Source organism: Salvia miltiorrhiza, chromosome 8, assembly GCF_028751815.1.
Source record: "Salvia miltiorrhiza cultivar Shanhuang (shh) chromosome 8, IMPLAD_Smil_shh, whole genome shotgun sequence".
Classification (NCBI taxonomy): domain Eukaryota; kingdom Viridiplantae; phylum Streptophyta; class Magnoliopsida; order Lamiales; family Lamiaceae; genus Salvia; species Salvia miltiorrhiza.
In genome coordinates, this window is record NC_080394.1 from 7,807,169 (window position 1) to 7,828,979 (window position 21,811).

The window sequence follows — 21,811 nt, forward strand, 5'->3', positions numbered from 1 at the left end:
GAAGCCCAAGCACTTGCACAATTTGCCATAAAATTAACAAGGTTTCATTATAAAGCACAATTAATGAAAAATACAAAGTAAAGCAACTCATAAGTTTTATACTAAAAAGGCTGGAGGATTTCCGAACATGGTTAGAATTTCAAATTTAAATAAAGAAGACGTTTAAGGGGATGTATATAAATAAATCCTAACATAAGAAGTCATAATAATTTTAATTATAAAAAATCGTGTAAGGGAAATTTGAAATTATAATTTGTGAGTAATGCAGATACACACATATGAGATTGTTTATTGCAAATGGCATGGGCTACAGATTTTTGAAGGTACGATTTCACAAGAAATGAAATTTTGCAATGCCAGGTATTTTTATATGTGGTTCTATTCATTTATTTACTTATTCTCATAATTATTCCAAAAGGATTTTTTTTTTTTTTTTGAAATATGATTGTGTTTCTTGACATGTGTGTATAAAAGTTCATTTCATTCCCTATAGATTCATGTCTTATTTCTTAATGTCTATCTCAAGTTATTTTGCGATGTTTGATAATTAATGCAACGCATAACCTTCCAGTATGAAGTTCAAGAAAAATAAACACACCTCTAAAAATCAATTTCTAAGATATATCTTGCAAATTGCAAAAACAAATCTATTTGCATAATGTGGTATATTGTGTGTACGTCACATAGAATATGTGAATAGTTCGCACCATGTAGACATCCGCACGGAAAAATTTATTTTACATAATTATAATAATACTTTTTATAATTTATATGAATCTACAACCGCTACCTTGTATTGCATTATCGTTTTGAATGTGTAGATTCATATCATTATTGGTATACACATAATAAAAAAGATTAGGAAAAGTGTCTAATGAATCAAGACTCGAAATTCAATCACTACCAAATTACTAATAATATTATACATATGTCGTAAAATATAGTTTTGTATTCGACATAAATATTATCTAACGAATCTTGACTTATTACTTATTAGTTGTCATATGATCTGCCGCAAATATATATTAAATAGTAGTATAATTTAAAATCAATAAGTAACTTTAAAGAAAATTAAAATTTAGAGCTTGGACGAATAATCAATTGTACAAGTAAAATTAAAAATAAGATTGGTTTGGTTGGTACCTTCGATTTATGTTGTAATGTCTGATATTTAACCACCCCTCCTCCCATATCAAAGTTTATGGAAATATTTTAAAACCATATTCGTCATCTTCAGTCGATGACTCATCAACTGAACTAACATCTTCAAACCTAAGAAAAATCCGTCATCAAACGTTTAACGTCTCAAGTTTCTAAGTATTTTCATCACTTCACTTCAAAGATAAATCCCATCCATTATTTAATGTAGCAAATAAGTATAATATACTCACATAACCGCAATCTAAATACAAATTTCTTCTTGCAATAATCCAAATCCAAACCCACAAAATCTTGTTCATACAATTCTAATGGAAATTTCCTTTTCAAAAGAATGTTACCATGCATACTTATTATAATCATCCATCATTTTTTTTAGAGAGAATTATAGTCACCCATTCATTACTATATATAAATACGAAGTCTATATAAATCTGAATTTACATTCCCCCAAAAAGATGAAAAAAAGAAAAATGAAAAAGAAAAGAACAAGTGCAAGCTACGGCAGGATGGCCCACCAGCAACTGCAAGCAAAGAAGTTAGTTCAGGCAGAGATTGAATTCGAAAGCTCCTCTTCATCTTCTTCTACTTGCCTCTCACACCCTCACACTTCACCAACTGCATCAATTTACACCAACAACATCCGCTGCTTCAATCACAAGCCAAAAATTCTCAACAATTTCTCTTCTTCTTCTTGTTCCAGCACATGGGAGCGTTTCAAGAACCTCTGCTTGGCTTCTCTAATTCCTCTCATGGACTCCTCACTTAACCTCCCCTTTGAATTTGTAAGTTCTCTCTCTCACCCACACGTGTTTCCAATGTTAAACGTGCTTTGTTTGGACTTATGTCGTGATTCCATTTATGTCAGAAAAAGAACAAGTACGCCAACACTGGGCTGCAAAACAGAGATGAACTCGAAAGAGAGGTGAGGTACATGTACATGTACATGATCGATTCTGTTGAATTCTGAGACCAATGAAATGCTAAAATTGTTGCAATTAAAAAAAAAGGTATCTGTGCTGAAGAAAATGCTGGCTCACGAACACAAAGTGCATGAGTATCTGGAACACCTCCATCATCGCCAGGATGGCTCTGCTCTTACCATTCCCAATTTCCTCCCACCAAAAGTAGGTCTCTCTCTGCAATACTAAATCATATATATATCCATTGCCACATATCTCATTATGTTGATAAAAAACCAGATGAAGGAGATACTAGCTGAGCTAGCAATGGTGGAGAACGAGATCACACGTCTCGAGAGCCAGATCAACCAGCTTCGACATCAAGTGAAGCGAGAAAAAGAAGGCAACATGGAGAGAAAGTACAAAGAATGGTCACTTCCACCAAGACGGCTTAATGATGAGAAGGAGAAGGTGGCGTTTGAGACGAAGGCGCTCCATTTCATCAGCAAGGCCATCAAAGGAGACTACCACCTAACCAACAACAGCAATCACTCCAAGAGATCTGCTCTGCTTAAGCCCCCTTCTCCTTCTCCACTCAGAGACACAACTAGCTATAGGCATCCTACTCCTACTCCAAGGGTATGTAATGTGAATCACATGATCATATGATATATGATATCTGAATAGTAACAGTAGCTACCATTGCAGAGAGATCGCGTTCTTGATGTTCCATCTGAATACCCAGCCAAAGTGCTCTCAACTCCATTGCACACCGAGGAAGAAAGCATCCATCGTTGGCCACCTAACAAGCTGTCCGAGAACATAATGAAGTGCCTCATCTTCATCTACGTCAGACTGCTGCGAACTTCTAGAGTGATGGAGCTCGAGAAGTCCGGCTCCATTGCTCGTTCCACAAACTTCTCTCTCAGCTTTAGGGCAGAGACCAACTCAAACTCCAAGACAAGCCTAATGCTGCACAAGGACTCCAGGCAGCAAGATCCTTATGGAATCTTCCACTCCGAGGCCTCCATACCCAGGGATGTTGGCCCTTACAAGAACTTGGTTAGATTCACATCCACCTCCATGGACTTGAAATGCATCCACAATTCTAGCTCTGTCCCTTTGTTTCAGAAATTGAAGTAAGACTTGCAATTTTTTTAATCAATCCCTTATTATGTTTTACTACTATTCTTGATGATACCTTTTTCTTTTTCTTTCTTTATTTGTTGTGAAAATTTAGGGTGCTGATGGATGGGCTTCAGAAGGTGGATTTGAGGTTCTTGAGTCATCAACAGAAGCTGGCGTTTTGGATCAACATGTACAATGCTTGTATTATGCATGTAAACATTTTTTATATTTATATATTCTTTTCTTGCTTAAAAATAAATATGTTTACGATTATCACGAATTTATACATACGGATATACTGGATTCAGGGATATCTGCAGTATGGAGTTCCATCTGTTCTCAACCATGAGAGCCTGCAAGGACTAATCAACAAGGTACAATATATATATGGTCACAAATTCTTGCACATTCATCATCATATGATCATATCGTACACAATCAATTACCTCGTACAAAACAAACAAGTTGTCTCCTTCTCCTTGTGTTGATGAATCTGTAGGCGACTCTCAACATAGCTGGAAACACAATCAACGCTCAGGAAATCGAGCATTTCATCTTGAGAAAGCCCCAAGATTCACTCATCAAGGAGGTAATATATACCTCTCTCTCTCATCAACACACACACACACACAGAAACTGATATTATACAACATAGATACATAATCTTTGTGGCTCAAAAAACTTGCTGTACAGATTGTTGGCAAGGACAAGGAGAGCAAAGAGATGATCTTGGGCGAGCTCTACGGCCTCGAAACGCCCGATCCAAACATCATCTTCGCCTTGTGCTGCGGCACGCGCTCTTCTCCGGCAGTAACTCACCATCTCAAATTGAACAACGTTAGTTACATGCAATGACGATTTGAAGCATATGTATGTTTGGACGTTTGTAATTTCAGGTTAAGATATATACGGCGGAGGGAGTGACGGTGGAGCTGGAGCGGTCAAAACTGGAATATCTGCAGGCGGCGATAATGGTGAGCGGCGCGAAGAAGATCGCTCTGCCGGAACTTCTGCTGGCGAACATGAACGACTTCGCCGCCGACAAGGAATCTTTGATGGAGTGGGTGTGCCAGCAGCTGCCGACGTCGGGATCTTTGAGGAAATCGATCGTCGATTGTTTCAGAGGCGGCCATGGCGGGAAGGGGTCGACGGCCGTTGTGGAGAAGATAGCTTATGAATTTGAGTTTCAGTATTTGTTGGTTATATGATACTTATATATATAACCAACTCCCTCTTGTAAATAGTGTTTGATTTTGTTCTGTGATTAGTGATTAGAAATATATTATGTGTAGTGTTGATTAGTAGTGGTGTAAGAATTGTCAGATGAGACGCTATTTATTGGAGATTTTTTTTTTAAAAAAATGTCACACCCACATTTTAAATTGTTAGTGTTAGTTGTGAATTCGAGTTTAAAAATTTGAATTCACAACTAAAAAATTAGTGGATAATTCTTAAATTTTTATTTAAGGGATATAATGGTAAGTGTGATTGATTTTCAAATTTTTTATCTTCGTAATTACTCCCTCCGTCTCATTAGGCTTATCTCATTTCTTTTGAACACAGTTATTAAGGAGAGTATAATTAGTATAGTAAAAGTGTATAAAGGTGTGGAGCCATATTGTTTGTAGTGTAAAATTATTACGAAATATAAAAACATGACAAGATCAATGAGACGGAGGGAGTAATTTTTACAAGAGGATAGTCCATGAATAAAGAAAGTTGCAAAGATTCGATTTAAGTTTAACCAAAGGGAAAATGTGCAGATACACCCCTCTAGGTGTAGCCCTTATAGCGTATACATCCCCTTACTCACTGTGTGTGCAACTAAACCTCCAAACTCAGAAAAATGGATCAAATAAGCCCCTCACCCTAAACAGCGTCTTCTCACCGTCGGTCATCCCTTTCTTTTTTATTTTTTAATTTACTGTGGGGCCCACATTAGCGAAATTGCATTCACTAAACTATAGCTAAGAATCTTCCTTCAAATCCATGAACATAACCTAACAAATCCTCTGAGCAAATATGCAGAATTTTCCCCAAAATCATGTACACACAAAGAAGCTCGAATTAATTTAACACATATTTTCCAATGGAATCTCACTCAACACAAAGCATTCAAATGTGCCAAATCAATTTGATTTCACAAAGAATGATTCATCTGTTTTCAAAGAATTATTAGGTTATGTCAAGTGTGAAAGATAAGACAACAACGATTTCTGGAACAATTTCACAATCTGCACCACCTCCTCCGCCCCACACTCCTCCACGGCCACCACGCAGACACCGCCGCGCTTCACCGTGCGCTCAATCTGCCCCACGTACCTAGCCGGGAACAGAGCCAGATCCAGATACGCGCCAAACCCTAGATCGAAAAATAGCAAATTGTGCGGACCGCGCGGCTCACCAGCGGCGGCCACTCCACCACCTCCACCCCCGTCATGTACTCGACGCCGGAATCCCTGAGGGCCCGGACCGCGTGGCCCGGCCTGGCGGAGACGACCAGCACGTGCGAGTGGTTCGCGATGTGGTTTCGGGCCCGGAGGGTTTCGAAGAAGGAGGCGTTGGAGACAACGGCAACGGTCCAGGCCTTGGTGGACCAGACGCGACGGTTGCGCTTCTCGACTGTGGTGTAGGCGTCGGGGGTGAAAGTCGCAGGTGGATTTGGGGAAACAGGTGTGGGGCTTCGGGTTCGGGTCGAAGCAGGTTTGCGGCGTTTGGATGGAGAGGAGGAGGAGGATTAGCGTGGTCGCGGTTATGGCGGCGACGAAGATTCGATTGAGGAGCCTCTGAACGTGCTTTTCCATTGATGTATTAGTTGAAATCGGAGATGGAGCTTCATCAATGGATATTCAATTGACTGTTGAAAAATTGTTTTGCAATTCGTTAATGTGGGCCCCATAGTAAATTTTTTTTAAAAAAAGGATGACTGACGGTCAGAAGACGCTGTTTAGGGTGAGGGACTTATTTGATCCGTTTTTCAGAGTTCGGGAGTTTAGTTGTACATACAGTAAATAAGGGTATACGTAATAAGGGCTACACCTAGAGGGGTGTATCTGCACCTTTTCCCTTAACCAAATTCCGTAAGATCAATTTCTTGACATGCTTAAATAGTTGGTCTTTTGTTCAATTTCTCGACATGCTAAAATATTAATGATAGGAAGTTGGAAAGATTCGAGTTAAATTTTACAAGAGGGCGATAGTTGATGAATAAGCGAATTAGTTCTCGGTCACTACAAAAAACACGCCGATTAGTAATCACGCCGATACTGGCAGCGCCACGCCGCCGATATTTCACTCGTCAGTGACTCGTATACCGACGGCAAAAGAAGGCGACGGCGCCGCCGTTGAAAGTCGTCGCCGAACGGCGATCTTTTGTCGGAGATTTACCGGCGGCGTCGCCGATATTTTAAAAAAATGGGTCGCCTTCTCCACCGTCGGTGGGCGGCCGGTAATTATCGGCGGCAACGCCACCGTCGGTAATTCTGATAGGTAATTTCGCGTTTTCTTGTAGTGCGTATTCCTTCCCTAAAAGAAGTTAATTTTGATTGAACGAGATAAAATAAAGCTATACTATGATGTTATTATCGCATTAAATGTTTTATTAACAAAATAGCACGTGAAATAAAAAATACTAGTAAGATATTCAGCGGTCACCATGACACATTCTCATTAATTTAAAATCTCCAGAATTCCGACTGGGATATAAATATCGTTGACTAACATTAATAGTGTGCACATAACCAGTATATAATTTCCCTTTTTCTAAGCTAAAAAAAAATCCCTTTTTCTTTTTTGAGGTGAATATAATATGATTTCCATTTTTCGAAGCTCAATTTTTTTGCCCTTTTTCTTTTTTGAGCTGAATATAATATAATTTCCCTTTTCTTTTAGCGCATATATGTGTGTGTCTGTGTGTTATTTTTTATTAGTAATTATTTATGCTCAAATTTATTTATGCAAAGAGTTATATAAATTTATAACCCGACACATCTATTGCAAGCAAGTAAAGAGACAAATTGTATGAAAAAGTAAATTTATAAAGGTGTATTTTTTATTAATTTAAATTCGCTCTAATTTAATTTTTTTGGCATAATAATTTTAATTATTAAACATTATGTTATGTTCTCATTTTATACTTTCTACTCGCCCATTTTAAATTTTTGCTCGCTCTTATTTAAGTTTTCGTTTGCTTTATTTAAACTTTTCGCTCAATTAAGAAATTACGTGTAATATTGTGAGAGTTATTATTGGAAGGCAAAATTTATGTGGGGTGTCAGTTACGGTTGTTGTTTTTTTTTTTTTTTGAAGGAGTCAGTTACGGTTGTTGAGAATCTTAATTATGACATAACTTAAATTCTTCGTATAGTAAGAATAATATTTTAATGTTGTTGGATATGTAGTGTAGTAATAAATTACTTAAAAGGAGCATATAGTTTATCATTTTTAAAAAAAAAATTGTGTAGTTTAAAGTATTTCCACAATATAATTTCCCTTTTTCCCTTTAGCATCATCACTAATTTCTTACTCGGATAAATCTTTACGGATCAATTTGATCCGGATCAGTAGGGTATAAAAGACCAAAAAAAATGACTGAAAATGTGTTTTACCTTAAATGCCCCTTATAAAAGTTTATTATTTTAAAATACTAAATTTAATATATTGTGAATATAAATTGAATGTCTTTTCAATTTTCTAGGCCATAAATTAAGTTCAAGAACATATGCACTTAAATCAATACATTGAACATATATAGGATACATAAAATTCGGTGCTATGTAAAATTGAACATTTCATAATTCGTAGCATTTTTTATTTAAGAAAATAATTAGTTTGGTATATATAAATAACTTGTTTTTTAATATGTTTTTATGTTCTATCTGACTTTTTTGTTTTTGTAACATTTTTTTATTTAAACACCCTCGATCACAATAAAAAGTATTTCAATTTAAAAATTTAAAAATTTATATATTATTATTATTATTATTATTATTATTATTATTATTATTATTATTATTATTATGTTGGATAATATATCTAAATTAAATTTCTTTACATAAATCATTAATGAGTATTGTAACATTTTTTTTATTATTTATCAAGTTTGTAACATTATTTATCAAGATTATAAAAGTTTGTAACATTTTTTTATTTAAACACCCCCAATTATTATTATTATTATTATTATTATTATTATTATTATTATTATTATTATTATTATTATTTATCAAGTATTGTGTATTTTTCAACATCGTCTTGATTTTAGTATTTTCCATGAGATCGTAATTATTCGAAACACAACCAAAAATATAAAAAAGTCATAAAATGTAATATAATATATATTCTAATTTAGGATTGTATATATGTATATGTATATCACATAATAAAATTAGAATATTTTGTACAAGTAATTATTTTTAGTATGAAAAAAAAAAATTGTGTGAGATTGAGCCTATTGTAATCTCCAATGAAATCATGAATAAATTAAGAACAATTTGAGTTTACTAATTTTAATGTGTGTGAGATTGAACCTATCGTAGATCTTGATGATCTAACGGGTGAAAATAGTTTATATTTTGTATTCTAAAAAAATTGTATTCTAATTTATTAATTTAAGTATGTGATATACATATACATATAAATACATACACACACACACACACACACACACACACACACACACACATATATATATATATAGGAGGGCTATCGTGAGAGCAACTCTTAAAATAAAAAATAACAACTAGAAATAATGTATGAATTTTATGTTGAACACATATCAATTCGCTGTATAAAGGTATGAATTGCGAAAAATAAATGTTTGCTACTTTTGGGATTCGAACTCAGGACCATGAATTCATCCAACAGGATGTTGAATCAACCGTAGATCTTGATGATCTAAGGGCTGAAAATGATTCTTATTTTATATTTTAAGAAGTGTACTTATTTTAGCCCGCCCCATACATACATACATACATACATATATATATATATATATACTCCCTCCGTCCCTAAAATAACTTCCTCTTTTTCCATTTTGGGATATCCCCCAAATAACTTCATCTTTCTTTCTTTCCATTTTTGGAAACCTACCCCACCACTAATAATACTTTATTTATTCTTACTTTTCACTTTTCACCACTCTCAATACTAATTATAACACTTTTCACAACTTCCAATAATAATTATATCACTTTTTCTCCACTATCAATACACTTTACAACTTTTTATTAAAACTCGTGCCGTCCCCAAAGAGGAAGCCATTTCAGGGACGAAGTGAGTATATATTTGTAAATAAATCATACTCCATATATATATGAAAGCTCAACCAATTACATAAATAGTAACATATTGCCTAAGTTTATAATATTATGAAAAAATTTCATATTGCGTAAATTAAATTACTCCATTAGTTAATTTTTTATCTTTTTAATATTTTATATTTGTTAGTCTTACGGATAAATGTAAATAAATTGTCCAACCAAAGTTTATAATATTATGAAAATTTATATTGGTAATATATATTATTAAAATAGACTTTAAATGAAATAATAACATATTTTTGTATTAAATGATCACACATGTTCAGTAAACGTAAATAAAATATTTAGTAAGTATATGTATTAGAGATTTAACAAATGGTGGTGTTAATGATTGTTATGCATCTATCGATCTCCTTTAGTGTACATTGGCATTGCTTAATGCATCTAAAGTTTTAATAATAGACATCATTTCAAACATTTACACGTCCTATTCTAACAACACCTGCGATCATTTTTATTTTGATATAACGAGCAATAATTGTTCCTACCCGTTTCTTGTATAACATAAAATTTTAACATTCATATAATATTATTTTCATAATTTAAATATAAAAAATACTTTAAAATAATATTTATTGTTAAATATAAAATGCTTCTCAAACAATCTTAAAGTCAGTGGATTGACTCATGTGTGCATGTGTTTTTGAAATTTAAAAAAAATGTATATATGCAAGGACGGTGTACGAAATTGAAACCCTCTACCCTTGATAAAATATTGAACTCTTTGTTTATAGTTAATGAATATTAAAAATTATGAATTAATTATATTTAATAAAGTATAGTTTATTTTCGGCAAGTTACCATACTAAAAGCTACAAAACTAATACAATCACTGTAGTTAAGCCGTTTTTTCGTATATATTAAGCAATAACTTTTTAATGCATTAAGATATCCACCGAAAAAGAATGAAAAGTACACAATATATTTTTAAATTATGTTGGCGATCACTAAAGCTAATGTTGTTATTCATATATATTTGTGAGCAAGAAAAATATATACTTCAACTGTAGCAATTGGACAAGAGGTGACAATTTCATTTACATGTATTTATTTTTAAAATATAAAATTTTGACTCTTTATTTTTAGAATAAATATAAAAATTAATTATATTTCATACAATATATATAATTTATGAATTATGTGTATATTTAAATCACTTTACATATTATCAATCAAATGCGTACGAAAACTTTAGCTTAAAGAGCGGTGACATTATTTAATTACCATCATTTATAATTTCGTTTTTTGCAAACATATATGAATCAAATATGTAAGTTAAATTTTGGCTTTAAAATAAAATAAACTAAAGCATGTTAATTAACAAAAAAAAATAACAGATTCATGCATGTCATGAAAATAATAGATTAATGAACTTAATTTAATTTATACACTCAAAATTAAACATTTCTTTTCATGAATATTTTATGAAGATTTTAAGTTTTAACTAGGGAAATATAATTCTATCAAAAAAACTAGAGAATACACATAAGGTTATTGGTGTAATGGATAAGTCCAAGTTGCGAAACCTATTGTAACCGGGTTCAATCCTTGATTTTGTATCAAAAAAACTAGAGAACACTATTAATAGAGACGTACTTTTTATTTTATTTTTGGACATGGAAATAGTACATACGTATTAATACAACTTTAGTATACTTACTTTGATATCTATGTTTTTATTTTTTGTTTCATATTTTTGTTTTTGTAATATTTTTTATTTAAATAAAGGGTGTGTTTACAAAAAAGAAAAGCATACATAACAAAAATAAAAGTAAAGAAACACTTCAGGAAAATAAAAGTAAAACATGTTAACAAAAAAAAAAAAAAAAGTCAGATACATAAAGAATATCAAAGCATGATAACAAATGCATGATTGATACATTCATGTTGGTTTACAAAATATATTATAAATTAGTCAAACTTCTCATTGAAAATACAAACGTATTTATTGAAAATAATGTTCCCAATAATATATATACATATTTTATTAACATTAAAATGAAAAATACATAAAGGGTAAATATGTCTTTTTATGTTGAACATTAATTATTTTTTGGATTTGATCCGGATCAAATTGATCCAAATAGCAAGGTCCTTCTTACTCACGCGTTTAAGACGATCATGCACTGTGTATTTTACAGTTCAGATTTTTTTATCTTGTCGTTTATTGTGTATCACTATTAACTTTAAAGATTGTCGTATAATAATATTTATTATTAAAATAAACAATATTATAACGTAATTAAATTTATTTAGTATTTATTAATAAAAATTGAAGCTTAAAAGTGAATATAATATAACAAGTTAACAACTTCTGAACACAACGAATACGATAGTAAGATTTTTTTTTTTTTTTTTGACTGAAGAACGTAGCAAACTATTCAAGATGCGAAGGCTATTTGAAAATATACACAAAAAAAAAAGGGTAGCGTGATGCCTAACTAAGGATTGTGTATGGACTAATCTAAAAAGGAAAAAGGGACTTGTGGGAATGAGTTATTGGAGCTTGACTTATTGAGTTTCGACCACATTTCATTTAAATAAATTTTGAAAATATGTGTGTTGAATATAAATTCACGTTACACCTACTTTATTGTATATTCAGCTATTGTCACACGAAGCAGAGGTCATCTAAAAATATGTGTTGAATATGAATTCAGGGCAAAGCACCTAAGTTCGGTGTCTTACTTTTTGGTGTCAAATTAGTTTAATTTTGTATACTTATTAATTAAGGTTTGGAAAAGACTTCAAAGAGGGTATTAAACAACCAATTAATACTTTTAGTGGTGTCGAAAAAATTTATCACCGACTAGTTACTACTTACCACTAATATGTAACTTCTTCTCTTCTTCTTCTTCTTGTTTTGTTGTTCTTCTTCTTCTTCTTCTTTGTTTTTTTTTTTTTTTTTTGAGTGCTAAAAACAACATGATCTATGGCGGAAATTAGTTGACTGCGGTTGACGCGCTGTGGTAAATTTCCAAATATGATAATTGTCCTTTTGGAAGTATTTAAAACTTTTGTAGCACATCTTAAGCCTTCCAATCAAATATTACTATTTTTAAAGCACTTCAAAGAATCAAAATGATCTTCTCAATCCTGTATCTACAGAGCATTTGTTAGATAAGTATTAGCATTGCCAAACATAACGAGAAAAAATGGATAGCGTTTTACAAGTCAAAAGCTTTACAGTTGGATGCTTAATAAAAATCCGGGGCGGAATGGTGGTCAAACTTCCCAACAAAGGGTAAATTTATTGTCTTCTTCAACTCCTGTCTTCATCAATGGGCCCCTATAAACTCCATCAAATTATTACTTAATAATCAAAACTTTCATTTAATTATTACTATACCAATTTACTTCGAAGGTTGCAAATTCCAAAGGTTGCAAATTCCCATTTCCCCCCTTCTTCCACACCGAATCAAAATCCACCCAACTTTTTACTGAAATCTTCAAATCGAATATTATCTCGTTGAAGCCATCAATAGAAATGGAGTATTAGCATTCGGAAAACCATCACTCCCTTGCATCAGTTATGATTGAATTTTTTACCAATTAATCAAAAGTCCCATGACTCCATCAATCTTCGATTCCTGCCTCAATTTCCGAAAAATCGTCGATTTTTCGTGATCGAATTCTGTTATGTGCAGAACGAAAATGGCGATAAGAGCTTCAGACCCGGCCCGAAACCCTAAAGCAGGCTCCAAAACGCCGAGAAGAGGTGTTTCCCAATCGGAGGCGGACAAACCCTCCTCTTCTTCCTCTTTAACGACGTCGAGAGCGCCGCAAACCAACCTCTCCAGTCAATTCCCCCGCGGCGGCTACTCCTCGTCTTCCTCCGCCGGCGGTATCGGCGCTGGTTCATCCTCCTCCTACCTCCTCGATAGCTCCGTCGCCACCGCATCCCTCTCCAGCCGTACCTCTCTCTCCAGCCTCCGCGACAACCTGCCGGAAAGCACTCAGGTCTATGATTTCTCCGAAATCCGCGCCGCCACCAACAATTTCCTGGCGAAACGGCACTCCTCCACCTCCTCCTCGTCGCAGTCGTGGCGCTGCGTCCTCAGCGGCAAGGATGTCGTCGTTTTCCAGCGGAAGCTCCGCAAATCCACGACGAGCGCCGCCGTCATGCAGAAACTGTCGGTGATCAGTAAAGGACATTTCACCAGCATCGTTAAACTCGTCGGAATTTCAATTTCCGGCGAGCACATTTACCTCGTGTACGAATACGTGCAGGGATTGGACTTAGGGTTATGTCTCCGCAGCAAAATCGACCCCAATTTCACGGTTCTCTCGACGTGGACGTCGCGGATGCAGATCGCGACGGACGTGGCGTACGGCCTCGATTACATCCACAACACCGCCGGATTGAGCGTTGATATGGTGCACAAGCACGTCAAGAGCAGCGGCATTATCGTGACGGAGCCGTCGTTCAACGCGAAGATCTGCCACTTCGGCGCCGCGGAGCTCTGCGGCGAGACGGGGGAGGAGGGGCGGCAGGCTGCGGCCGCGGGGGAGAGGCAGTTCGAGGGGGTGAGGGGCTACATGTCGCCGGAATTTAAGGCTACGGGGGTGGCCACGCAGAAGTCCGACGTCTACGCCTTCGGAGTTGTGATTCTCGAGCTGATGACGGGGCAGGAGCCGCTGAAGTACGTGTTCGACCAGAGCAGCGGGGGTCACCGGCTGATTTCGGTGATCGAGACGGCTAAGGAGGCGGTGGAGGGCGGCGGCGAGGGGGCGGTGGAGGGGAGGTTGAGGAGGTGGATAGATAAGAGGCTCAAGGACTCGTTTCCCGTAGAAGTAGCGGAGAAACTGACACGTGTCGCCTTGCAGTGCGTGCAGGATGACCCGGATAGGCGACCCGAAATGAAATGGGTTTCCGGTAAGATTTCGAAGCTCTATTTGGAGTCTCGGGTTTGGTCCGACAGGGTTCGGGTTCCAACGGAGATTTCAGTCTCGTTTGCTCCTAGGTAGCTCTTCCATTCATTAATGGTTTTTATTTTTTCAACATAATTTTGATAATCCCGAATTTTATAAGATTTTTTGTACCACAATTTAATGTCCCATAATTTTAATTAGAGTGAGATTTATTAATTCTCCTTCTTAATTAGCATTGTCACATCAGTGGTGAACACGTTATATTTGTCCACGGTGAGTAGGTGATCGGTTCTGATGATTATTACTTATAAGGTGTAGCTGAGTTTTTTTTTTTTTTTTTTTGCATTTCATTAACAATTGTTACATTGTACTAGTAATTAATAGGCAGAGAAACCCTTGTAAAGATAAAATGGATAACACCATTGACAGTACCGAAAATTGAGCAATTTGGAAATTGTTCTATCCTAGTTGGCTTGAATTCAAATTCTAATTTTTTGTTATTTTATACTAAAACAAATAAGAATCGAATCGATGAGCTATTTTAATAATGGTCGACAATGATGAATTGGTGATATACATATGCACACCATATACAGCTGGGGCTCTAATAATGTGCGGAATTATAAAGTTTAGGTAGTTTCCAGCTACACAAGAAGCCGTGCGCGCATCCACTATAAAATTAATGGATCTAGATATTTTCATTAATTGCGTTATGGAATGCTCTTTTAGAGAACCATTAACCTAATTAATCCAAATTTATTCTAAGCTCGCAATATTATTACTAATTTTCCGTATTTCATCTTCAGTTGAAAATCTAGAACCGTCAAAAGAATCTCCAAGAACAGAACTGATCAAATCTTGTAGTTGTAGTTGTAGACGTCAAGTGTTGAACTAATCAATCAAGTTAAGTGAATCGACCCCAATTTGGTTGTGGACTGATTTCTATTGGACAATTCACATTTAGTATTAAGTACTTATTAATTGAGGTCAAAGTCAAAAGCTTCAAAAGTGACTGCAAAAGTCAAAACCCTTGAGGTTTAGACTTTTTAAACTCATTAAGTCGGGGAGCAATTGCAATTAATTGCCTTGAAGTTATTGATCGTTTCATTGAACTGCATCTCGCTGCAATACATGCAAAATATTTTTATATTTATATAAAATTGATATCAATTTAATTATTATATTTATAAATATAATAAAAATAATAATTTCAATTGAATATATTTAAGTTTAACATTAAAAAATTTGAAATTAACAGTAATAAAAATTGATATTATGAAAATGCAAAAAAAAAATGATTGAAAATTGAATTTATTTAAAAAAAAATGAGAGGAGAGATCTTTTTTAAATTTTAATCTTTAAATAAATATAACTTTTATTATTTAAATCAAATGTTTATATAAAATATATCAAATTAAAGCCCTTATCGTGATCTTTAATTGATATGCATATTAAATATTCTATAATTAATTGAATTTCATATTTTTTATGAAAAATAAGAAGATAAATATAAAGGAAATAAAAAAATTCAATAATTTTAAAAATAAACCTTCAATTTTATTATAACTACAAAATAGATGCTACTAATTTTACAAAAAACATTAACTATTCGATTTGTCATGTCAGATAATATCTTAATAAGAATCCTAAGTAACAACAAAATCAAATTAAATCAATATTTCAACAATTACCACACTGAATTTTAAAGTTTACATATATGATACAACGCTGGAATTTGATAAATGTTCAATAATTTATAGGCTATTAACCCTACTCTTTAATATTAGTTGATGCACACATGAATAATGAATTCATGAAATGTCGCCGAATCAAATCTTCAACAGCTCGTAAAATTACAACAGAAATATACGAATTTAACCAAATGTAGCATCTACAAAACCGTAAAAGTAAAATAAAATGTCTCGAGTGAAACCGAATACTCATCATGACACGTCATACAAAAAGAAGGCCAATCGACAATTTGCATGTTCAGATCATTTGTTGATGAAGATCGGCAGCCTGCTGAGCTAGTTCAACAACCATAGCCTCATCAAAGAATTTGTTAATGCTAACATCTTCCGACATTCCCTGAGAAAACCAATACGATTGTGTAAGTTAAATACATATCTGGTGGTTGTTTTTTTCCACACATTCAAATGCGATCAAGCACAAAGAAGATGCATCTCCAACCGAAATTAAGGGGAAAATGGGTGGAGAATACTGAACCTTGCGGCGCCTCGTCTTCACCATAAATTCACGAGCCAAATGTTGGATTGGGGCTGGCTCCAACGGACGTAGAACTATACTTTTATCCAGAGGATCTCCAGGGACAATAGACCAGTGATCAAATGCTGATAAGCAGAATGCCTGCCCTTGAGTATGATACCTCAAGTCCGTCTCAAAACCAAACGACTCTATCACCGGTAAAAATGCCTACAAATTTTAATAATGGAATTAATGTTAACAAGAAATATGACTACCACTAAGACACATGATTAGTGGAAATAAGAGGCCTCAAACCTTAACAATATAGGCTGGGGTCCCTGGTTGTGGAACGTCAGCAGTGACATGACCACGCCTACGTGATAAAACCGCGTATATTGCAGAAACACAATCTATTGGAGTTTGTATCTGATAACAATACAATACCCATTAGGTTTCTGTATTAGAAAATAAGTTGCAACAGGCAAGACACTAGTTGTCTGGAAGCAGGTTTTTGCTACCATTGACCATCCATAAAACCAAGCACTTAGCATACATATTTCTTCTTATATGTGTGTGTCGGTGGGTGTAAAGCACTTATTTGCTCTACACCTGAGAGATTGGCAATGTCATACATAACCAACCAAACAATATAATCTGGGTATAACTTAGGTTTCTTTCTGTAACACAACAAAAGATAAGAGAAAAATATTACCTCCACATAATACACTGGTTCCATGAGCCTAGGCGTAGCCATTAGGAAAGCTGAATAAGCCACACGTCGGGCAGTTGGAATGATCTGGCCAGATTGACGGTTCAATGGCTCAGGAGCAATTTTGGCATCCACAATTTTAAATTTAACATTTCTGATTGGCTCGTCGCATAGAGGGCCTTCTCGAGCTCCCCACTGAAACCTGTCCAACGTACATTAGTGCAACAAGAAAACAGACAAATTACAAAAGAAAAGCAGGACTCGGAAAATCTTACCCTTGCACAATAGAATCTTTAACTGCATTGAGCAAACTCTTGTCAACTTCACTAGACAGTGTATCATCCAACAAAATATTAGGCCCCTGTTAAAGTAAATATATGTTATGATTTCAAATAAGAACAAAACTTTCAAGAGAAACAGCTTGATCAAGGAATTAAAAGAACATGAAAAGTGAAGTCATAAATGGTGCTATTACGAAGCAGAAAACATCTAACGGACATGTCCTACTTACCTGCTTCTCAGGACCAAAAGCCCAAATAGACCGCGCAGCAAGTAAATCCCAGTCATACTTGGTCTGGAAGAAGTCGCCAAGCTTCTTCCTTGGCCAGTCAATGCTTACAATACCATTTTCAATGTCCTCAGCAAGTCCTCTCTCCAGTGGCTCCGCAATCTAGAAATTCAGATAATGAAAACCAAGTAAAACTTCTAGATACTGATTTTCTATGTTAAAGTAGCTGCTTACCATTGTAATTTTATTTTTCTTGTTTGGAGTTTCAGCAAAGCACTTCATTGAAGAGGACTCCACAACTGTTTCACAGAATGAGACGACAGGATCTGCCACCTTTTCGACATCATGGGGGAAAGAACGGCACAAAAGCAAACACCGTTAAGAAGCTTAAAAATCTCAAACAGTATCATGACTGCAAAAGCAGAACAATGGAAGAGATACAAACCTTTACTTCCACTTCTGAATAAAGCTCCCTGAGGTCCTTCATTATGGAATCCAAGTACAATTCCCCAGTGCCCAAAATTGTATGCTCCCCAGATTCTTCAACCTTTGTGATAGCTAATGGGTAGCTTTTGCTGATCTTCCTAAGACCCTCCACCATTTTTGGCAACTCACTGGGATTCAATGGCTCTGTAGCAGTTTTCACCACAGGAAGAGTGTTGAACTGGAGGGGCCTAAATATATACACATCTTCATTATATTCCAAGTTGCAAAGCGTGGCAGTCTTCATAATGGAAGCATCTACACCTTCAATTAGAACCCAAGAACCAGGAGGGGCTTTGCTAATGGGAATCCTATAACGAGCTTGGTAGACCCATAATTTGGTCACTTCTTTCACTGTCATGTCTTCCTCATCATCGGGAGAATACCCTTCTCCCAATACACGTACTGTCTGGCCAGCTATAATTTCCCCACTGTAGACCCTACCAAAGGCATCAAAGACGCTGCAATCTGATTTAGGATACAGTTTTGTTACATTAACCATTAGAGGACCTGATGCATCACAGTTCTCCATGGCCTCGTAAATTGGAGAGTCCTTAGGACCAGTATAGATGTGCTCAACCTTCCGAGGTGCAGCATCTTTAGCAGATGGGATGTGTTGAACCAACATGTCTGTAAATCCTGTGGCACTACCAAAAACAGAGCTACATGCCAATCTTAACAGAGGCCTAACATTCAATCGATAAGCCGCATTACTCAAAGTCACACCTAGTTCAGAAAGTGTAGCCTCTACACTCTTTTTATGTTCTCCAATCACTTGACTATATAATTTATACAGAGGTTCAAGCACAAACTGAACAAAGGACCGTTCTGCTCCACTTGCAGGCTGTTTCTTCTTGAAACTTCTGGTATCAGGATCGTAGTAATAATCACCCCAAAGGCGAGAGGCAAATTTATTAGCATCAAATGGAACACCATGGAGTTTAACGTATAGCTTAGCAAATGATTGCAAAGTAAATGACCATCCTGCACTGGCACTTGCAAAACAAACATTTCCAAGGGCAGGATCAATGACTTGAACGTTTCCAGCAGTTGAAGATGCAGCTGTTATGTGGTTGTTGATGACTTCAATTGTGTGCCTTAGTTTGTGGTAGGCATCCTTTGGAGGCAACTTGAGCTCAGTTATTAATCTGTCAACCTGATATTATATAAAAGTCAGACATATCAAAGGAAGAACCTCCCAGACAGCATTCAATGAAAGAATAAGCAGTAGTACCAAGTTTTACAAAACACCACTGGGTTTGAGATATCACCTTGTTTATCACAACTACAATGGGAATGCGGTCCTGGATTGCATGGCGAATTGCCCTTTCTGTGTTTACCTGTTAACAAAGGGGAAACTAAATACACATAGATAGAGGTGGAATTCCAAAGTTTGAAACCTAGAGAGAGAGAGAAAACACACAACACACACACACACACACCTACAATAAATAAGATAAACTTACCAGAACTCCTTCTCCAGCATCAACAATTAACACTGCACCATCAGCAAGCCTCAGAGCAGCTGTCATCTCATCAGAAAAGTTAACATGACCGGGCGTATCCATAACATTGCAAAGATATGATTTCGAATTGCTATCCTCTAGAACAAGTGACATAGGCATTGCCTTGATGGATATCCTCCTCTCTTGCTCGTCTATCCTTGTATCAGTATACCTCATATGTTTCTCGCTGTTCTGATCAAAGGTTGATATGTGATGTGTCTGCTCGACCAACATGTCCACGAAAGTTGTCTTCCCACAGTGCAGGTGGCCGACTAAAGCAACATTCCTCACCAGCATAGGGTTTGACATGAGACCCAAAAGGAACTGCGTTGATACATAGGTAGATGAATCCTTAACCCCCAACTCAAACTTCAGATTTTTCACAGGCTTAATAATAGGCTGTTCAAGTGGCTGCTCATCTTCATCCATAACTAAAGTTTCAACTTCTTCGCCATAGACCTCCTCAGCAGTTGGGTAGTATTTTTTGTCCTCGGCTAGGACAATTTGGCCATCCATATCAACATCCTCAGTGGTTGTTAGCCACCCATTTGGTTTTCCAGGGCCACGTTCATCATCAGACATAGGCTCCTCATCCTCGGTCCGGTCAGGAAGTTCCTCCTCTTCCTCCTCCCTATCACTCTCCCGATCGGAATCGATTTCAGGTCCAATATAGTTTCCAAACTCATCGTAAAGATTATCATCCATAGCTTATAAGCCTGCAAAATGTAATCCTAATTATTAGCCAATTGTAGCAAGCTTGCAGCTCAGTAGGATGAAATTGGAAAGCAATTCATAACTATTTTTCATATGCAAGCAGGAAATGAACAACTCAACCACCAATAAAAGCTATCTCTGTAGAATTTAGAAACCTAGGCTATCTCACACGAAATACCATCAAGACTGCGCCGGACTCTGTAGCATTACATAATTATTTCCACGATATCTCTAACAATAACGCCTGCAATTAGTGTATCACTAACCCTAAATTGGGACAGAGGCGAAGTGCCTGCTATGGTGTTTTGGGGTGAGAATGTACAGTAGCAGAGGAGTACCTGTTGCGTGGATGGAAGGTATTGCTATGAACGGTTGCTGCTCGGCGGCGGAGGTATGTGTGCTGAGGGGCGGGGTCACGGCGGTGCTAGGTTTGATGGCGAAGGGGTTTTAGTCTGGGTTTGCTCCAAGACTGCCCAATACAATTGCGATTTAGATTTTCTTGCATTTGTATGCAAAATATGCCGCCATTTTGTTATTTCTTCGCTTAACAAGTATACATTATTTTTTATAGATTAATAATAATAATTAATTATTAATTATATTATAGTAAATATTATAAATAGCGGAAAAAGTTCACATTATTTTTTGTACGTTAATAATAATAATTAATTATAGTATAAGTGGCAAAAAAGATTCACATATAATAAAGTATGTTCGTAAATAAAAAGCATACTAATTTTTATAGATGTTTCAAAATAATAAAAATAAAATAACTATTTTTTTCAAACGGAATGATTTAAGCTAAAAAGTTGCCACAAAATTCACCAATATATAAACTTTGAGGGGGTCGTATTGTGCAAATAAATAAATATTCATGAACTCAATGTAACAAAATATAAATACAATTTTTTGTTTAGAAAATCACTTATGCCTCTAAATAAGGATTTAGCAGTCCGTCCAAGAAAATTTAGAATTGATTGTACGATGTCTGTATAGGCCCAAACAAAATGGGTTTTTGTCTAGTAAATAGTTGGCGTTTTAGATCAAAATTTTAGAATAAGAATAAAAAAATTCGGCCTACTTAGCTGATTGTACCATCACCATGTGTGTGTGCCCCAGAAAATGGGCTTTTCTGTAGTTAATAATTTGGGCTTTTAAAATCGAAATTTAGAGTAAGAATATAGTAAATTTTTGGCCCATTTGGTAACCGTATAAGGTAAAGATGGGAATTTCACATAAGTTTAGTCTTTCCATTAATTTTTCTTTTTGATAAATTATACAAATAAATAAAAAAATTAAAAAATCAC

At 35.4% G+C, this 21,811-nt stretch overlaps 5 protein-coding genes across 6 annotated transcripts in view; 3 read left to right on the forward strand and 2 right to left on the reverse strand.

The window, feature by feature from the left end:
* Nucleotides 1-21,811, forward strand: part of LOC131000554 (uncharacterized) — a 407,676-nt gene that overhangs the window by 203,854 nt on the left and 182,011 nt on the right. The window lies entirely within an intron of this gene.
* Nucleotides 1,425-4,524, forward strand: LOC131000550 (uncharacterized). Its single transcript, XM_057926526.1, has 10 exons — nt 1,425-1,943; nt 2,027-2,083; nt 2,169-2,285; nt 2,361-2,699; nt 2,769-3,199; nt 3,301-3,400; nt 3,497-3,562; nt 3,688-3,777; nt 3,882-3,998; nt 4,085-4,524. The coding sequence occupies exons 1-10, from the start codon at nt 1,617-1,619 to the stop codon at nt 4,394-4,396; spliced, it is 1,956 nt and encodes a 651-aa protein (XP_057782509.1). The 5' UTR covers nt 1,425-1,616; the 3' UTR covers nt 4,397-4,524.
* LOC131000608 (uncharacterized) lies at nt 5,248-6,209 on the reverse strand. The gene has a single exon (XM_057926621.1). The coding sequence runs from the start codon at nt 5,990-5,992 to the stop codon at nt 5,369-5,371; it is 624 nt and encodes a 207-aa protein (XP_057782604.1). The 5' UTR covers nt 5,993-6,209; the 3' UTR covers nt 5,248-5,368.
* On the forward strand, nt 12,622-14,596 carry LOC131000576 (lysM domain receptor-like kinase 3). The gene has a single exon (XM_057926577.1). The coding sequence runs from the start codon at nt 13,148-13,150 to the stop codon at nt 14,474-14,476; it is 1,329 nt and encodes a 442-aa protein (XP_057782560.1). The 5' UTR covers nt 12,622-13,147; the 3' UTR covers nt 14,477-14,596.
* On the reverse strand, nt 16,032-21,144 carry LOC131000524 (110 kDa U5 small nuclear ribonucleoprotein component CLO). 2 transcript variants are annotated; one of them, XM_057926480.1, is made up of 11 exons: nt 20,843-21,033; nt 19,752-20,506; nt 19,557-19,625; nt 18,248-19,441; nt 18,037-18,135; nt 17,806-17,964; nt 17,570-17,655; nt 17,298-17,496; nt 16,901-17,011; nt 16,607-16,813; nt 16,032-16,468 (listed from the first exon to the last, which is right to left on the reverse strand). In XM_057926480.1, exons 2-11 carry the CDS (start codon nt 20,493-20,495, stop codon nt 16,370-16,372), a joined length of 2,967 nt encoding a protein of 988 aa, XP_057782463.1. In that variant the 5' UTR covers nt 20,496-20,506; nt 20,843-21,033; the 3' UTR covers nt 16,032-16,369. The 2 variants fall into 2 exon arrangements, with proteins under 2 accessions (XP_057782463.1, XP_057782462.1); XM_057926479.1 differs by having other exon boundaries at nt 16,032-16,813; nt 20,843-21,144.

Coding starts and splice junctions, on each gene's coding strand:
- LOC131000550 (XM_057926526.1), top strand. CDS start 1,617: ATGAAAAAAAGAAAAATGAAAAAGAAAAGAACAAGTGCAAGCTACGGC. Junction 3,200..3,300: donor CCTTTGTTTCAGAAATTGAA/GTAAGACTTGCA, acceptor GTGAAAATTTAG/GGTGCTGATGGATGGGCTTC. Junction 3,999..4,084: donor GCACGCGCTCTTCTCCGGCA/GTAACTCACCAT, acceptor TTGTAATTTCAG/GTTAAGATATATACGGCGGA.
- LOC131000608 (XM_057926621.1), bottom strand. CDS start 5,992: ATGGAAAAGCACGTTCAGAGGCTCCTCAATCGAATCTTCGTCGCCGCC.
- LOC131000576 (XM_057926577.1), top strand. CDS start 13,148: ATGTGCAGAACGAAAATGGCGATAAGAGCTTCAGACCCGGCCCGAAAC.
- LOC131000524 (XM_057926479.1), bottom strand. CDS start 20,495: ATGGATGATAATCTTTACGATGAGTTTGGAAACTATATTGGACCTGAA. Junction 17,965..18,036: donor AGAAAAATAAAATTACAATG/GTAAGCAGCTAC, acceptor CTGAATTTCTAG/ATTGCGGAGCCACTGGAGAG. Junction 17,656..17,805: donor CTTTTGGTCCTGAGAAGCAG/GTAAGTAGGACA, acceptor TTACTTTAACAG/GGGCCTAATATTTTGTTGGA.